Below are 18290 nucleotides of genomic sequence, written 5' to 3'. Positions count from 1 at the left end.
GGAAGCTGTTCACACGGTAAAGAAAGCACGGGAACTGCAGTTAATGGCAAAAAAGAATCTGAAAACTCAGGCTGGGCAGCGACCTCGGCCTACTACCACTACAGGGACGCCTCCTCCCTCTTCTCAGTCTTAGCCATGTTTTATTTCAGTTTCTCTTGTCTAAGTCGTCTGGAAGACGACTACGTTTTTTTGGGGGGGGGGATAATGTTAGGGGTAAAAACGTATGTTAGTACGAATAATAATTATAAGTGTGTTATGTGTGTTTATGTTTTGCTATTGCCGAGAGGTTCCCGTCGGGTAGTTGGGAGTTGGTGACGGTTGGCAACTTGGCCAACCGTCGGGTCTATATAGTGTTTGGTTGGAACCTCGGCAGGGGATCATGTATGACCCATTGGAGACATTGGAATAAAGATATAACTTTATGGTTTGATTATTATCATCTGTCATTCGTGTTATGATGTACAATTATTTTGTTCTATGAATGCTTAGTATATGCAAGTACTACTGGGTTATTGATTATCCACCACTATACCTTTAGGACTAAACAAAGTCTTCTAACGCTTTAGAAGCACCTTGAGTCCTCCTCCATGCATTTGAAGTGTCCTTGATGATGATGGAGCTTGAATAGGTCTTCCTTGTCCTGGCCTGATCCTCCTCCATGTTGATTTTATTAATTTGCAAAACAAACAAAGGATGATTAAGTATACATAATATATTTGTTCTAACATGAAATTTCTCACCTTAAATCATCAACAAGAAGGCATTAGAATGAAATTCGCTCAAGATCCTCTCCAGGGACATGCCCTATAGTGAAATTTTCTCTGGACCCTTTGGAAGGGTCAAGAGCGATATTGGTAATCTCACTTAATTCCCTATTCATAACTTATTCTTCAAGGCATTAAACTTCATAATTGTGCTCCTTCTAGGTATAAACAAGCCATTTGCTCTCAAAAATTGCTTAGGACGGGGTTATCCAAGTGCTAAGGCAAGGTCGAAGGTCCATTGAAGAAGTTCGCTCTGGACCCTTTGGAAGGGTCAGGAGCGAAATTCTTCCTTTAGGTTGAATTCCTCCTTCTTCTCACTTCATTTTGCCTTGATTTTCACCTTTCAATTCCTCTCTCATGAAGACATCATTTATTTGACCCCCCCCAGAAGGCCTGAAAGAAGGATTTCGCTCTGGGCCTTGGCTAAGGACATGACCTATAAGGAATTTCGCTTTGGACCCTTTGGAAGGGTCAGGAGCAAAATTTGCATTTTTGGACAAATTCTTCACCTTTTGTGATCACAACTTACTCAAATGCATGCCTAGGGATACCTTTAAGTTCAATCAACCCCCATCAACATTAGGCTTGACACAAAATTGGGAAAAAAATGAGGTATTAGGAATTTCGCTCTGGACCCTTTGGAAGGTTCAGGAGCGAAATTTGTAATTTAGCATCAATTCCATCATTTCCTTTGCTCCAATCCACCTTGCAAGGCAAATATGCACCAATCTTCCCTCAACCACGCCATAGGAACTAAGATTTTGACCTCAAACAAGGAGAAAATAGCTGTTTTAGGAATTTCGCTCTGGACCCTTTGGAAGGGTCAGGAGCGAAATTTGCATTTTAGGTCAAAATCCTTCACCCTTTCACCCCTCACTTGCTTCCAAGGCATGATGACATCCTAGCTAAGGCTTTAGGGCACAAAATTAGTTCAAAAAATGAAACAAAGAGAGGATTCTATGAAAATTCACTCTGGACCCTTTGGAAGGGTCAGGAGCGAATTTTGTCTTTTAGGCTTAAATCCATCATTTCCTTCACTTTCATTCACTTCTTGAGGCAAGAATATATCAATCTTCTCTCCACCATGTTCTAAGAACAAAGATCTTTGCTGGAACAAGGAGCAAATAGAGGTTTATAAGAAATTTCGCTCTGGAACCTTTGGAAGGGTCAAGAGCGAAATTGATGTTTTAGGCTCAAATTGACTTCATTGACTTCATTTCCAACCTTTCCCTATCAAAACAAGGTGCTTTGCTTTCAAAAATGCATGGGAAAAGGATTAGTTCATAGGTTTGAGCAAGGTAGAAAGCTTTATGAAGAAATTCGCTCTGGACCCTTTGGAAAGGTCAGGAACGAATTTCTTCTTTTTGGCTCAATTTTTATCCTTTTTCACTCATCTTGCTTTAGACTTATCCAATCTCTTCTTTCCATAATCAAGTCAATTCGCCACCTATTTAGCTCAAAACGAGGTCCTTCTAGTGTATTAGGCAAAATAGAGAGTCTAGTTAAGGATTTCGCTCTGGACCCTTTGGAAGGGTCAGGAGCGAATTTTGTCTTTTCAGGCTCAATTCTCACTCAAGATGCCTAGGACTTGTTCATTTCCCCTTTGTCTTGTCATATTCAAGCTAACTTGCTATCAAAGTGGTGAGGAAAAAAGGTTTTCTAAGAATTTCGCTCTGAACCCTTTGGAAGGGTCAGGAGCGAAATTGCTCTTCTAGGCTCAGTTCACCTCTCTTTTCACTTGGCTTTGTCTTAAAATTGATCTTTGATCCATTTCCTTCCATATTCTTGCAAATTTGCCCAACCATTCAATGACTTTGGTGAAGAATTAGGTCCTTTGGGAAATTTCGCTTTGGACCCTTTGGAAGGGTCGAGCGAAATTTGCAATTATGCTCACTTTCTTGACCTTTTCATCACTTTGCTTCGTTGAACATATCAATTCTTTCTTAATCATGCCATTAGGACAAGTTTTCTATGCAAATTAGGACCAGGAAGAGAGATGCAGGGAAATTCGCTCTGGACCCTTTGGAAGGGTCAAGAGCGAAATTGAGGTTTTAGGCTCAATTTTCTCATTTTCCTCTCAACTTTGCTCTCCGACTTGGTTTTTGGATCCTTTCTTCATCTTAATCAAGTCTGTTTGCCTTCAAGGTGATGTCAATTCAATGCTTTTGATGACAAATTAGGTCTTTCTAAGGATTTCGCTCTGGACCCTTTGGAAGGTCAAAAGCAAATTTTGTCCTTTAGGCTCAAATCTTGACCTTTTCATCAAATTTCCACATTTATCCAAGGCGTCTCCAAAAGTGAACTCAAGCTTATTTCCCTCAAATCCATGCCTTAAAGTGAAAGCTTTGTCTGGGATAGGAGTCAAAAGGGAGCTAAGGAAGATTTCGCTCTGGACCCATTGGAAGGGTTAGGAGCGAAATTTGCAAAATGTTCAAATTTTAAACCCTTTTCCAAATTCCAAAGTCTAGGCTTGGTCATTAGGCATTTCAAAGAGCCAAAATAGGTCAATTTTACATCAATCAGTGCCTAGAACCTCATCATTCATCAATTGGACCAATCTCAAACCCTCGAAGATGATATTCACTCACAAAGCTTCATTGACTTTCTCAAACTCAAACAAGACATCACCTAGCAACAAGAGCAAAGCCTGACCTAGAAAAGGCTTTCACCGAGACCCTAACTTAGACCATTTACTGACCCACTTCAACTTAAGCAGAGCCTGCTATACTAATGATCTCTCTGGCAACTTTCACTGCAAAGACTAATAGCCAAGACCAGGCAATCAAGCAAACTAAACTAACCCTAGCAAGCAAAAGGTAGGGGTCCCCATTTGCAATGGGACGATGTGTGAATACGTCACAACAGTTACATACTTAATTCTGTAGTTTGAATGTTCCCGGGATAATCAACCCTTGGTGATATTTCTATTGGAGCTAGTCTACCTCAATCTACGTCACTCCTCCGCTATGTCTGTTGTGAATGATGTCAGGTTAAGAAGATAGCCAACCTCAAGTCAGCCAGACAAAAGGATGAAAAGACAAAAATATAAATTTATTAAACCAAACCAACTTAGACAAAGCAAGTCAGCCAGGGCAGATTTAAGAAATTTATAATAATTGCATTTATTCAAAATCTCCAATTTATAGAAAATTAAAGGAAAAGCACAAACGTGGGGGGGGTTATAGAACACCGCTAGGCCGACTAGTCCACTCAAATTGAGGTCATGACAGTCCTCCCATCCTCTAATTGCTTGAACTCAAGCAATTTCATATCGGGATGCTCAAAAGTTTCTATCCCATCCCAAGTTGCATCTCCTGATGGTAGTCCCTTCCATTTCACCAAGTATTCTGGGATCACCTTGTTCCTCAACCTCTTCTCTCACATTTAGTATATTTTCGGGTTCAAGTATTGATTTGCCCTCGTAATCAAGCGGCGGTAATTCCATTAAAGGGGTAATCTGCTCTCCAAGAGCCTTCTTAAGGCATGAGACATGGGAAGTGTTGTGAATTCTGCTGCTAGGTGGTAACTCCAGCTCATAAGCCACCTGTCCAATCTTCCTTTTGACCTTATAAGGCCCATCCACCTGTCCAATCTTCCTTTTGACCTTATAAGGCCCATAGAAACGAGGTTTCAATTTTTTCGCTCCAATTCCTTTGATGGAAGACTGTCGATAGGGCTGCAACCTTGTTCCCTACCTCAAATGATCATTCAGTTTGATGCCTATCAGCATATAGCTTTTGTTGGTTCTAAGCTTGTTGGAGGTTTTCCTCGGGAGCTTCCATAATGTCTTTGCTCTCCTAGACCACATCTTTAGCACTAGGAACTCTACTATCAGTCAAAATCAAATCCACGAAGGAAGTAGCATAGTAGCCATAGAGTGCCTTGAAAGGAGACATACCAACTAACATGTGATGAGTGGTGTTGTAGCAATTCTCTCCCAAATGCAACCACTTGATCCCTCAATCCACTTGTTCACTATTTTAGTCTGCCCATCTGTTTGTGGATGATAGCTAGTCCTAGTTGTTAACTCTGTCCCTGTCAAATGAAACAATTCCTGCCAAAACATACTAGGGAACCTGTTGGCCCTATCACTTACGATTGATTTCGGCAAACCATGAAATCTGAAAATCTCTCTAAAAAACAGATCTGCCACTTGAGGTGCCTTAAAATCTGATGGTATAGCATGGAAATGAGCATATTTTGTAAGTAAATCAACGACCACATATAAACAGTCCTTACCTTGTACTTTTGGTAATCTGGTGATGAAATCCATCAAAATGCTTTCCCATTTCTGATTTGGAATGGGTAAAGGCTGCAATAGCCCAGCTGAAAACACATGCTCAACCTCATTTTGTTGATACTCCTTGCACTCCTGCACATGTTGCATTTCATCCTTTTTCAATCCTTTCCAAGAGAATCGCTCCCTTGCTTGTATGTCTTGTAGAACCTGGGGTGGCCAGCAAGTGGTGAATTATGGCAAACTTGCAAAATTCTGCCTTTCTTCTTAGATTCAAGTGTGATGTACACACGCCCCTGATAGAGGATCAATTTGTTAACCACCTTAAACCTGTCATCCTACACTTTATCTCCCAAAACATCATTCATAAATGAATTCTTGACATACTCAGCTGCAATTAAAGACCTCCAATCAGCAGATATATCAAAAATAGAATGCAAATGAGGTTTCCTAGATAATGCATCAGCCACCACATTGTTATTTCCTTTAACATATTCAATGTCAAAGTCATAGGCCAAAATTTTGCTCACCTGTTGTTGCTGTCTATCATTCAATTCCCTTTGGTTAAGAAAGTATTTTAGACTATTATGATCAATCCTAACCACAAATTTGTTACAAACCAAATATTGTCTGAACTTGGTCAAAGCATGCATAATGGCCAGCATTTCTTTATCATAAATTGAGAACTTACGTTCAGCCTCTTAGCTTCCTACTCTCATATGCTATGGGATGTCTATTTTGCATCAAAACAGCCTCTATACTTTCACCTGAAGCATCACATTCCAGCACAAAATTAAGTGAGAAATCTGGGATTGCCAGGACTAGACAAAAACTCATTACCTCTTTGAGTTTGTCAAAGTTTGTCAAAGGATTGTTGAGTTGTAAGGTCCCATAAAAATGCTTCTTTCTTCATTAGATTTGTTAAGGGGGTGGCAAGCTGTGAGAAACCTTTTACAAACCTTCTATAGTAGCTGCATAACGACACAAAACCTCTCAACTGAGTTAGATTGCTTTGCTTAGGCCAATCTTGAATAGCTTTGATTTTCTCCTCATCCACACTCCTCCTTGTTCACTAATTTTAAATCCCAAATACAAGGTTTCTTGCAACCCAAACTCTCATTTCGATGCTTCGACATATAAAGATTGCTGCTCTAAAATACTCAACACCCTCATCCAAGTGTTTCAAATGATCTTCCCAAGTTTTGCTATAAATTAAGATGTCATCAAAGAAAACCAAAACAAATTTTCTCAATTGTAGAATAAATACCTGATTCATACACGATTGGAAAGTTGTTGGTGCATTTGTTAGACCGAATGGCATCACCAAAAATTCATAGTCCCCATAGTGACAACTAAATGTTGTCTTATGCACATCCTCATCTCTAATCTTGATTTGGTGGTACCCTAGTTGTAAATCAATCTTGGAAAAATACCTTGCTCCATATGGAGGAGCTCATCAATTCGAGGTATTGGGTAACGGTTCTTAATAGTTCTCTTGTTGCGAGCTCGGTAGTCAATACACATCCTCATGGTTCCATCTGTCTTCTTGACCAGCACTACGGAAGATGCAAAAGGGTTGGAGCTAGGCCTTATATGCCCCATATCCAAGAGTTCTTTGATTGCCTTTTCAATATCTCCTTGTACATCTTGGGATGTCGATAGGGTATGATCATTACTAGTTTTGATCCCTTTTCAAGCTCAATGATATGTTGGAAACCTCTATTAGGGGGCAGTCCTAGAGGAATATCTTTGAACGCCTTATCATGTTTACCCAAAATCGACTGAATTTGCACATTGTTGGCTCCCCCTTTCTTAGTGGTGCATGTATCGGTGACGAGACATTTAGCTGCCCATGCCACTTGTCCCTTGCAGAAGACTCATTCCATTCTCTTCGCTGAAATCTCCATTGGACCCTTACTAGATAGCCCATGTAGGACTACCTTCTTTCCATTAGGTTGGAAAGAAATCTCCATGGTTCGATGGCTAGTCTCGTATTTATCAATTGCATACAACCATTGACATCCCAACACTACCTTCATATCCATGCTGATCACATAAAAGTCATCCATCAATTTATATTCTCCCATTGTCAACTCCATCTAAGGCACCTTCCTAGTGCACGAAAGGATTGTTCCACTGGCTACCTTCACATCAAACCCTTCAATTGCTTATGTGTTCAATCCAAATCTCTTCACCACTTCTTCATCAATATAATTATAAGTGGCTCTACTATCAATGAGTATGGTTACCTTTTGTCCCTTTAGGACACCCCTTAAGCGAAAAACTCCCGTGAGTGCTACAAGAGTGCCTCCTGAGGGTTCTTCTCCTTAGTGTGAAGGTTCTACTTCTTTTTCAGATCCAGCTTCCTCACTTTCGATGTCTTCATCAAAGATTACCTCAATGTAATGTATTTGCCCCTTCCCTGAGCATTGGTGTCCTAGCTGCCAAGGTTCCCAACATGAGAAACGCAACTTCTTACTCTTCAGTTCATTTCTAGTGACATCCATTTGCTTTACCTTTGTTGTAGGCATCCTAGGAAGTACCATATTTCTTTGGAAAGGCCTTTTGGACTGCATAGATGGAGTTGTCATCTTATTACTAAAACTATCCCTTGCAACCGAACCTTCTAAGTTGAGAGCCCTTGTAATGGCCTCTTGGAAAGTTATAGGATTTAAGGCTTTGAGTAGCCCTTTGAGAGGCACAACTAATCCTTCAACAAAGAACACTACTAGTCTTTTCTCTGTCACATCAGGAACCATTACAGCAAGTTTTTGGAATTCTGCTACATAAATCTCCACCTTGCCTTCTTGTTTCAGTTGTACTAGATCTCTGAAATGAACTTTTGGGTCTGTGCTATCAAACCTTTCGACCAACCTTTGACTGAATTCTTCTATGGTGGAGATAGCATCTTGCCCCTGAGTCACTATTCCATGATACCACCACTCGTGGGCTACTCCTTCCAAATGCAAGGTGACAAATTTAATGGCCTCCTCTTCAAGCATGGGATTCAAAGAAAAATTCATATCCAAATTTTGTAACCATGATCTTGCTGATGTACTACTCGTCCCATCGAAATTGGGGACGGTGATCTTCCCCAAACAATGTTGGATATCTTTCCTCTCATCGTACCCTTTCCTCCTATGTCCTTTTGATTTCAGTCCGCAATACTTGGTGAAAGTCATATTGTTCTTGACTGCTTCACTCAAAGCATTATATTCAGCATGGAGGCAATCCATTTCACTAGCTTGATCAAGTTGGCTTTCACCATCATCTTCATTTGTCAAAAACTTGGCCCTAAATGATTTGACCGAAACTCTTTCTCCGTCTGCAACAAACTTTCCTCCATTAAAATTACTTCCCTCACTCCTCTCATTCCCAAGATTATCACCGTTTTGATTTTAGGTAAGTCCTCTCAACAATTGGGCCATTTCTCTTAATGTTTCAGACATGTTGACATGCAGCTCTTCAAATCTCTTAAAGAATGCCCTAGCAGCATCCTCTTCTCCGTCTCCCATGCTACTACCCTTCTTCTTTTCTCTCTGTAGATACCTCTAAGCTCTTCCACTCATCAATTGACCCCAGAGGCTGGCAGGCCTTTAGGCTCTAATACCACTGAAAGATGTTGTCTTAAATAGAAACTTGCAAAAACTTGTTAAAGGCAAATTCCACAATTTAAAAAGTAAAGTCAACCCTTACAACCGAAAAAACTTTTTGACAAAATAACTAATTGGCTCATTCAATAGCAGTCAACAAGTAGAAATAGCACCTTAATACATTCAAGTTTCTGTTTCGGCACATATACCAATTAGCAGAATTCAGATCTGCACTTATAGACTGTTATTAAGTTTTCTCAAAGAAATCAAACTGTCACAGAAGACATAGGCTAAGTTACATACTTAATTTTGTAGTTTAAATATTCCTAGGATAATTGGCCCTTGGTGATTGTGATGTCCCCATCCTAGTCAGGGTTTTAGAGTTGACGAGTTAGCTTATTTTTTGTACCCTCGTAGGTTAACAGGGTATGGACAGAGGGTCATGGGGGCAGTGGATGGAGGATGATGTTCTTCAGTTCAGGGTTGGGTTCAGTTCAAGCTTCGTTTGAGCAATTTCTGACTCCATTTGAGGGATCTGCTATTTATAGCATTTGGGCTATTTATAGATGGGAAGTTGGTTATTTTTAGACTAGCCCCTGGTCACATGGGTTTTGGGAGCTTTATCTCCAACTTCTGACGGTTCATCTTTTGGAGTCATATTGAGAGAGATATTAATTTTTCAGTGAATTACAAGCAATATTTAATTAATGACGTTTATTATAAAGTCACATTGACTTTTTAATAAAATATTTCACTTAAATTTATTTAAGTGACTTATTATTTTTCTCCATAGTTGGGCGCCCATATTAAAAGCGTTTTAACACAATGATATTTTTCAAACCCTAAAAGCAACCCTAATTAAAAATCGTGGGTTTTTGCATAAAGCCGCCCCCTTGAGAAATCAAACTCATTAATTTGTTGATCATTTGATATCTCTTCCTCTCTGGGTTTTGGAGCTTGAGGGTTTCAGACTAGATTCTTGATTGGAGAACGTCTATTCTTCAGTGCACGGTAATGGTGAGGCTGTGAAAGATCAGTTGAATTGTTGCAACTGTGGTTGGCTTCATTTAGAAGTCAAATTGGTGATGATTGCAGGCAGATTTGGCTTCTTATAGGGCAGGTCTGTTGTAGGTTTTCTTATTTACTGTTATTGCTGTTAATTTTATGTGGTTTGGAGTATGTGGTTTGGAGGCCTTCTTTCCCAAACACACAGCTTGCTCATTAAATTGGCGCCATCTTCTACTGTTTGGGCGTCTTATTATTAAAATAAGAGCAGATCTGAATTGTTTTCTGAATAAAAATCAGAACTTTGTAAGTTGCTGATTTAATCTTTTCATTTCAATAAATTGGCTAAGGACCTAGGGGTATGCTTCTAAAATCTCCAATTTATTGTTTCAGCTAATTATTTCATGTATTATTTTCAATATGTGTTGAAAATTAAAAAACCCCTTCTGCAACTTCCGTCTATTTCTGAAAGACCGTCTTTAATAATCAAAAATACAAAAAGAATTACAAAATTACAGCAGGTTGAAGAATTGAACCAGCAAGGGTTCATCACAGTAATAATCTGTTCGAGCTATTCTACCTCAATCTAGACCGCTACTCCTCGGCTATGTCTGTGGTGAATGATGCAGGGCACCAATGGAATGGCGTCAATACCAATTCCCCAACTATCGTTAAAATCCTCCTCCTTGGTAGCCAAGTCTATGCCTCTGAAAATGATATGGACTGCTACCTACAAATTGCTGCTTTAGTGGCACCTCACTTGTAATTATGACCTGCTAATAGAGGTGTTGCTGTTTACTGGCTTTTCCCTACGATCTGAACCTAATGGCAGGACATGCGCTCCAAAATAATGACTGCTACCTCTAGCAATTCCTTAAATCTAGACCTCCTTGTTGACAAAAATGCAATTAGGGCTTTTTGGTGGTATAAAGCAATGTGCTTGAGAGAAAAAAAAGGCAGAGCAAGGGGCTGCATCCTCACCCTGATCGGCTTATTGGGTTTTCATCCCAATTTCAGCTTCACACTAACTGCTAAGGTACTGTCATATTCCCATGTAGACAGCAGGCAGTGATTAGAAACATTAAACAATACATGTACATAAATATATATATTTTCAATACATAAATTATTTTTACCGCTTAAAATACGTTTTATTTTAACTAGTGGGAGTAATGAAAGGACGCGTCCATTCCCAAGCCACCTCCGGAATAGACGCCATGTTTCAAGGGGAATCGCATGGTTTCAAAGAGGTATAAACCCATACCCCAAGGAAACATGGAAGAGGAGGTGACAAGGAGAGAAGGGCAAGGAGAAGCATCCAGCAGGTAACTTCGTTACTCAGTAATAATATTTATTTCAGTTTTCATAATTTATGATGCCTAGACAATCCACGAGGACTGCCTTGGGAATGCATCAGTCAATAAACGATGTGAAAGGGCTAGTCGCTGGTTCTTCCCAGCGATGAAGAACCAGCGCCTAGTAAGCATCCCTCCCCATCACCAGCAAGCTGGTACATCCCCAGGCCAATCCGCTTAAATGTCGAAATGATGAAGTATGTCTTTGTGCAAGTTGTATTAAATCTGCTTTCATTCCTCATATAACAGTAATAAATATAATTTAACTAGTGGCCTAGATTAATTGCTAAATCGGTTCCATGCCTAAAAAATGTCTTGCCAAATGAACTAAGCACATTTGTAATGTACAAAAGGGTAAAATGAACTTAATCTTCACGCCAGATAGGTAACCTGCAATATCAGGTTTAGTATGCTGCATTAAAATACACTTTAGTGACAGATAGAAGAATTAAAATAATTCATTCATTCTCAAACACAACTAATAAGTAAAGAAAAGGAATGCTAATTAATGATAGTCATGTTTCTGCAACTAGGCACAAATATAATGAATTAATCCCTACAAATTTATATATAATGGATAAATGTTAACCAAATAATATAGTCATGAATCTATGTTTTCTGTATGCATTTGTTATCTTCCTGATATCCTCTGTTTGTTAGTACATTCAAGATAATGAGTGCAAGCCAGGGGTATGCTGGGCCCATCCTCGGTTGGCCCTATTAACCCTAAGAGACGGGATGGGTCTGGATGGGTAGCCCAGCCAACCTGGAAAATCCTCAAAATCTAGAATGGGTCGTGTATGTATTTTGTGCTGCAATAATTATGCAACTGATCTAATATTACTGCTGACATATAAAATAAAATATCTAAATGTTGCAGGAAACCGTAATTTCCTTTTGTGGCCCTAAATCCAACCTTCGGTGGATAGATCAAGCCCTAATTATCAGGAAGGCGAGGCAGGTACAGCAAAGGTTCATTATAGGTAGTGATTGATCATCCAAGCATGCCTTATCCAAAATGAGCAACCTTATTATATAAAAGTTGTGTGCTGGGTTAAGAAGATAGCCAACCTCAAGTCAATCGGCTAGACTAGACAAAAGGAGAAAAATATAAATTTATTAAACCAAACCGACTTAGACAAAGCAAGTCGGCCAGGATAGATTTAGGAAATTTATAATAATTGCATTGTTTAAAATTTCCAATTTATTGAAAATTAAAGGAAAAGCACAAACGTGGGGTTGTTATAGAACACCGCTTGAGCCGACTAGCCACTCAAATTGGGATCATGACAAGCCTATATCGCAGAAGCTTATGTGTAAATCATTGACCTTGTGTTTGTAATTCCATCAAGTCAATACAATTGAATAGCTTTGTCAAACTTTGTGTTGAACCTCAATGTTCATTGAAGAAATAATTTTTTGTGTCCCTTCACCAATTGATTTCATGGAATCATCTTATGTTTATTCATTAAAACATTTCCTGTGCCGATGTTAATGTATTGGTCTCTGAATTGGACAATAGATAGTATCCATTGGTGTTATTCAACTTAAAATTTGTTTGCAGCTAAATATCAGAATCTAATTTAACTGGTAGGAAGCTAGGTTTGTCTGTGCTTGGGGGGTTATTTTCCTTTATATCTGAAAATCTCGCTGTAAGCCTTTATAGTTGATAATCTGATGCTTGCACCCAAAGCAAAAACACAATCATTAGCATTTACCTTTAATTAAAAATTCCCCATGAAATCTTGTGCGCTATGCATACTTGTAAATTCCATTGGTTTTACTTTTAGCATTTTAGGTTTAGTTAGAACTCAGGGAGCTTCATAACTTGATGACAGTTCTACTGTACACACTGTTTGGGTCTGAGTTGTCTCGCAGCAAACAAAATTAAAACACTAACAAGGTGCAGGACTCTTTAGAAGCATAGAAGTACTTTTAAATTTTTACAGGTAAAAAGGCAATGGTTGTTTCTTGTTAAAGCCTGTCACCTTTGTCAGTACTTTCCCAATGAATAATTATTGATTTAGAATACAATGGGGCGCATTAAAGATCCTCGTTTTGAACTATCAAATGAAACACACATAAGAACCGAAGGGTAAAAATATGCTTGACATCAAAAGATATTGATAGTATCCAATTCCCCTGTTTATTCTTTTTAAAGGAATAAAGGTTCAACTGCAAACTAAACTCAAACCCACTGTAGAAAAATGAAACCATAGCAGTACTTACCCAACAGTGTGGATCCTTACTTTACTAGATTGACCAAGCATTCAAGAATTACACAATACATTTGAAAGAAAACAGAAAATAAGTACAAGCTCATTTCTTAAAAGGTGTTGTATAACTATGACCATATATCCCTCGTGCACTTATCAGGGCTTGTTTGGAAAGCAAGCCAGTGTAAAATTAGATCAACTAAAAAAAAATGTTAATAAATGCAGAATGGCCAAGTGCCAAATGATAAAGTTCTGAAGTCATGTGAAATGTATCTGGACGTTAAAAGTTCTTCTTCTTCTGTAAACGCGTAGGGATGTTATGAAACTATGTGAAATAGCTCTGTAGCATACGGGGAAGTTATAAAACTATGTGAAATGGCTCTGTAGCACATGATGAAGTTACGAGAATATCTTTTTGTGCACAAATGGTTGTGAGTCTCAAATAAATGTTAGGAGTCAAGTAAAGACAAACCAAGATTCACAACAACTCCATGCAAGACATTATAAATTAAGAGTTTAAATTTTAGTCCCAAGAATGCCAAGTGACGAAGCGCTAATGCTTCAAGTGAAGAAATTTTCATAAAATGTCAAGGCAATCATTTCACTTGAATGCAAATTTGCCACAGATGAGAATAAGAACTGGGATTTCTGCCATATTCAGGGGTTAGGGGCATAAAGAATATAATAGTCGCGCATCAGAATATTGTGTGCCAAAAAAGGTTGCTGAAAAATGAAGTTCATTATTAACGTTGTGAAAATAAAATGCCCAAACGATGCTTTCCTACACCATTTGCAGAACATATTGTATAGCAGAAGTAAATATGCAGAAAAACAGGAGCATCTTGCTCAACCAAAATGGATTGATACGTAGAGAGGGGTTAAAGTTTTAAAAAACAACAAAAAAAGCAAAAAGTTCTCAAGCACATATAACGCTGAAAACAAGAAAACGCATATGAATTTCGGTCTAGATACATACTGGGTAACAAGGAGCACATCAATCGTTGATGGATCGATCTCATCAAAATACGGTAGAGCCGCCATACCAGAGTATGCGGGATGGATACCGCAGTCGAACTCCACGAACACAATACATGAAAAGGTACCATCAGCTCCATTTCAAAAAAATATGAACAAAATCTCATCCCAACGATAGTTTTGAAATATTAAATCCCATTAACAGCTTTTCTTCGGGTAAAAATATTTCTTTCTCTCCGAAATATAAGTAAAATTCTACTAACAGTGCAATCGCATTATAACTCTTTTCTTTCAAAAGCACTTAAAAAAAATATATCCCTCAAAAGGGTTAAGAGCCACTACTTTCAGGCTGTTGTGCTCAAGAAATTTTCAATAACGCCGCAGGTTTATTCAAGCCAAATTCCCTTAATAGGTGAACCCACTTGAGACCTACTATATTATAATAAAAGACTGTCACAAACAGCACATTTAGGCAATTATTACTGAACATTAACAGAGCAGACACAGCTTGTAAGTTGGAAAATGACAATAAGCAGCAAACATAAATGAAGTACGAAAGCTTAAAAAAAATGGAGAAAGAAAGAAATGGTTTTACCAGAACCGTCTTGTTCTTGTAGGTCATGTAAACACAGGACCGACCCACTTCATTGCCAGCCCCGAGAGGAGTGATGATCAACTGATCTCCCTCCCTGCTCACCATCGATTCCTTCCGTTTCAATGTACTCATGGCTGCTACTCCGCAACTAAAGCCTTCTTAATGTTTTTTGGTATGTAATGTATACGTGCTGTTATTGGCAAAATGGCCAAGATGGCATCTCTGCACTGAAAAGCTCCTGTTTCTAGCCACTCGTAGAGAGCAAAACACTTAAAGAAACAATACCGGAAAATTCAAAGCGAAATGAGGAAGGAAAAATCACATACTGAAGAGTGAGGGAAAAAAGCCAAGGGCAAGAGATCAGCTGTCAGGATACCTAGTTCAGTTTGAATGTGTATTTCCTTTGCTTGGTTTTAGTCAGACGTTACTTCATTTATGAGCCTGGGTTTTATCATCTTGCCTGCATTTATAGAGGAGGTGGCCTCTAGCCATTGTCTATGCAGCACCTAGACTTACCATCTGATCATATTTTTTAAATCATTAAAAATTAAAATATAACAAGTTTTTTTTTTTTAATTAATTATTAAACATGGCCAATGGTAAATTTTGGGTGATGGGTAGAGGTTGTTGTGGACTCTATTATCTTGATTGTGTTTAATGGTGTTTGAAAGTTTTCCTTTCGACTTAGGTGTCGTATAAAGAAGTCTTGTAAGTTTGTGCTTTGTTTTTTATTTTTTTTAATTGATCAAAGTTGGATATTGTTGATCGGTGACAATTTGTGCTTAGGGCAGATTTCCATGTGGTTGTTTAGCTTATTTTGGCTAGCAGTTGCTGCTCAAATTTTTTAGCATCAATTTGTGAAGTTGGTGGCACATGAATGTCAAATTTTGTTGAGTTATATTAAATTACATTATTAAAAGAAATCTTTAATGCTAATTGGTTGCATAAATTTGAGAGAAAAAATTGAAAACAAATAAAAAAGAAGGAAATTTTTTTAAAGAGTCATCTGTCATTCCCAATAAGCAATTGTTGCTTATTTTCAGCCCCCTTTTATTCAAATCTTATTTTTAAGTTTCAAGCAATTGTTGCTCCACTTAAATAAGAAAAGAATCCAACTTATCTTTTCCTCTTAATTGAAAATTTGCATGGGAACACTCTAGCTGCTTAATTTTAAGTAGAAATTGCACTTAAGGAGCTGCATGAGGACATGGAGTTAGCATTTTACTAGGTATGGCTTCGAAATCTCTTTAAATGTTGTTGTTTTTTTCTTTTGGTAACAACAAATAACATATAGTTGAGTTTCTTCTTGTTTTTGTTTCAAGAGTTATTGTGCATGTAAATACTTCAAAAGAATTAAAGAGTTGGTAGGAATTTATCAGTTTCAAATTAACATGGCTAATATAAGAGGTTCTTAAAAAGATGTATATAGAAAGGAGGAGTGTGAGACATTAGAGGGACAAACAAAAATTTGTATCAATAAATCATTAAAATAAAAGAGAGAAATTGTATGATTACAAGGAAAGAGGAATTAATCTATTTAGGGAAGAGTAACTCATTTTTTGGGGAGAGACTTCAACAAAAGAAATAAAACATAGAGAATAACATTGTGGCTAATTAATCTCTTATTTATGTAACATTGTCATAGGAGCACAAATTTCAAAGAGAAGCACCTCCCATAGTCAACACGACAAAGCAACTATTTACTTTGCAAGAGGTTAAAGAAGGTATTAAGCAGTTGAACATTGGGAAGACTTGGGACATAATTAAATTACAAGTAGAATACCTATTATAGCAAAAGATTTTTTGCTTTCCATATCAAGAACATTTTCAACAACATCGTATGTCTTGGGTTTCAAAGAGATTGGACAACTAGCATTGTGATACCTCTCTTTAAGAATGGTGATATAAAAATGTCTCCTATTATCATACCATCATGATCAATCCCCTATTTGCAAAATTATTTGGAAGCATGGTCGAGCACTAAATTAACAAGTGGATGAAAGTGAAAGGTGAGAGAGAAAAAGGACAAGTAGTTTATAGACCAAAGCACTCGATTATAAACCATGACATCACTTTGAGACAGGTCTTTGAAAAAGTTTGGGATGGTAAAGAGGAAGCATATTGTTGTTTTGTTAACTTCAAGAAAGCTTTTGATATGGTTCCTAGGAGCAAATTAAGGTGTAGAGTGAAGGATATCGATATCCAAAGCAATAAAGAGGGGTTGTTCACAATTTTTATTAGGAATTTCGAATAAAAATCAAAATTCAAGTGGTATTTTTTTAAAGTTATGGAAATAAAATAGGTGTCCAATAAGGGTGCCCTTCTTCCCCTATGATGTTAGGTATATACATTGACAACAAGAAAAATGGTTAAATAGGTAAAGTGGGGGTGTTATTATTTTAGTAGAGTATGTTATGAGGCTTCTTCTGTATGCCAACAAACTCATCTTGATCATTAGATCCATAGAAGGGTTACAAGAGAGTTTATATGTCTTGTAGAAATTATGTAAGGAGGTGGGTATGCAAGTCAGCACCAATAAGATGAAGATTATGATCTTCTCTAATAAAAGGAAGATAAATCATCTCAACTTTTATTTTAAAGAAAAAAAATCAAAGGAAGTAACATAGTATAAATATCTTGGCATTGACCTCAACAATAAGCTTAATTGGAATACTCGTAGAAGGAAGAGAAATTTGGGAGGGTGGAGAGTACTATGTTCTTTTCAAATTAAAAGTAGGGAGGTGGATTTACAAGATTCAAAAACTATATGGATTCTTTTTGGGCTTTTAGATATTCTAGTGTTTTTTTATGGTTATGAAATATGGGCTAACAACACTTTAGAGGTAAAATGGAAGCAAATAGAGAGCATTCAAAAACATGTGACCTAAAGTAGATTCAACCTCAAAAATCTAGTCCCTTGTGAGATTCTTCTTTTTGAAATGGGCACCTTCACTTAAGGCCATTTTTGGGTGTGTCTAGCAAGTTATCTTTAAAATTTTGAACAAATAGATGCATGTACATGGCCTAAGGTTGTCACCAAATATGTCTTAAGTGAGAGAAAAATCTTGGATGAGACAAAATGTTAACTAGATGAGCAAATGGGGCATTCACCTAAGTATGTGCCAAACATTTGTTGTAGAAAAATTTTGTAAGTTTGTGTAGGAAAAACCTTTAACGAAAAAGTAACATGATCTTGATTAATTTAACCCACTTATAATCATCAACAAAAGTCTCCATATAGGGGCAAATATACCTAGAGATAAAATATTCTTATAGCTCAATTGTGGACTAAATCACACCATCTTTGATATGAAACAAGCATATGGAAAGGGATTAAAGAATAATGAGAAGAAAGAGTTTATTTTTGTAATGTCTCTTTCCAAAAAAAATAGCAAATAGAATATTTGAAATATAAACAACAATATTCATTTAAATAATATGAGTCACTCTCTATTAACTATACCCAATAACAAAATCAATTACATTCAACAACACACATAAACTTGCACAAATGATTTGAAACTAGTAATAAATGCATTGATTATAATGT

The 18290-nt window shown here is 37.5% G+C and overlaps 1 protein-coding gene across 6 annotated transcripts in view; it reads right to left on the bottom strand.

The window, feature by feature from the left end:
• The window catches only part of LOC131053127 (cleavage and polyadenylation specificity factor subunit 3-I), a 76518-nt gene extending 61268 nt beyond the window's left edge, over nucleotides 1-15250 (bottom strand). The window contains exons 1-3 of one of the 6 annotated variants that reach the window (XM_057987741.2): nucleotides 15117-15250; nucleotides 14741-14984; nucleotides 14147-14244 (exon numbers count right to left, since the gene is read on the bottom strand). In XM_057987741.2, coding sequence (XP_057843724.2) covers nucleotides 14147-14244; nucleotides 14741-14872 — 230 coding nt within the window. In that variant the 5' untranslated portion in view covers nucleotides 14873-14984; nucleotides 15117-15250. Of the gene's footprint in view, nucleotides 1-14146; nucleotides 14245-14740 lie in introns of all 6 variants that reach the window. The other 5 variants (XM_057987742.2, XM_057987740.2, XM_057987743.2 and 2 more) reach the window with 5 other exon arrangements.
• Between the last annotated feature and the right edge of the window lie 3040 nt (nucleotides 15251-18290).

Source organism: Cryptomeria japonica, chromosome 2, assembly GCF_030272615.1.
Source record: "Cryptomeria japonica chromosome 2, Sugi_1.0, whole genome shotgun sequence".
NCBI lineage: Eukaryota > Viridiplantae > Streptophyta > Pinopsida > Cupressales > Cupressaceae > Cryptomeria > Cryptomeria japonica.
The sequence above is the reverse complement of the archived record's forward strand: the minus strand, read 5'-3'. Positions and strand labels throughout refer to the sequence as shown.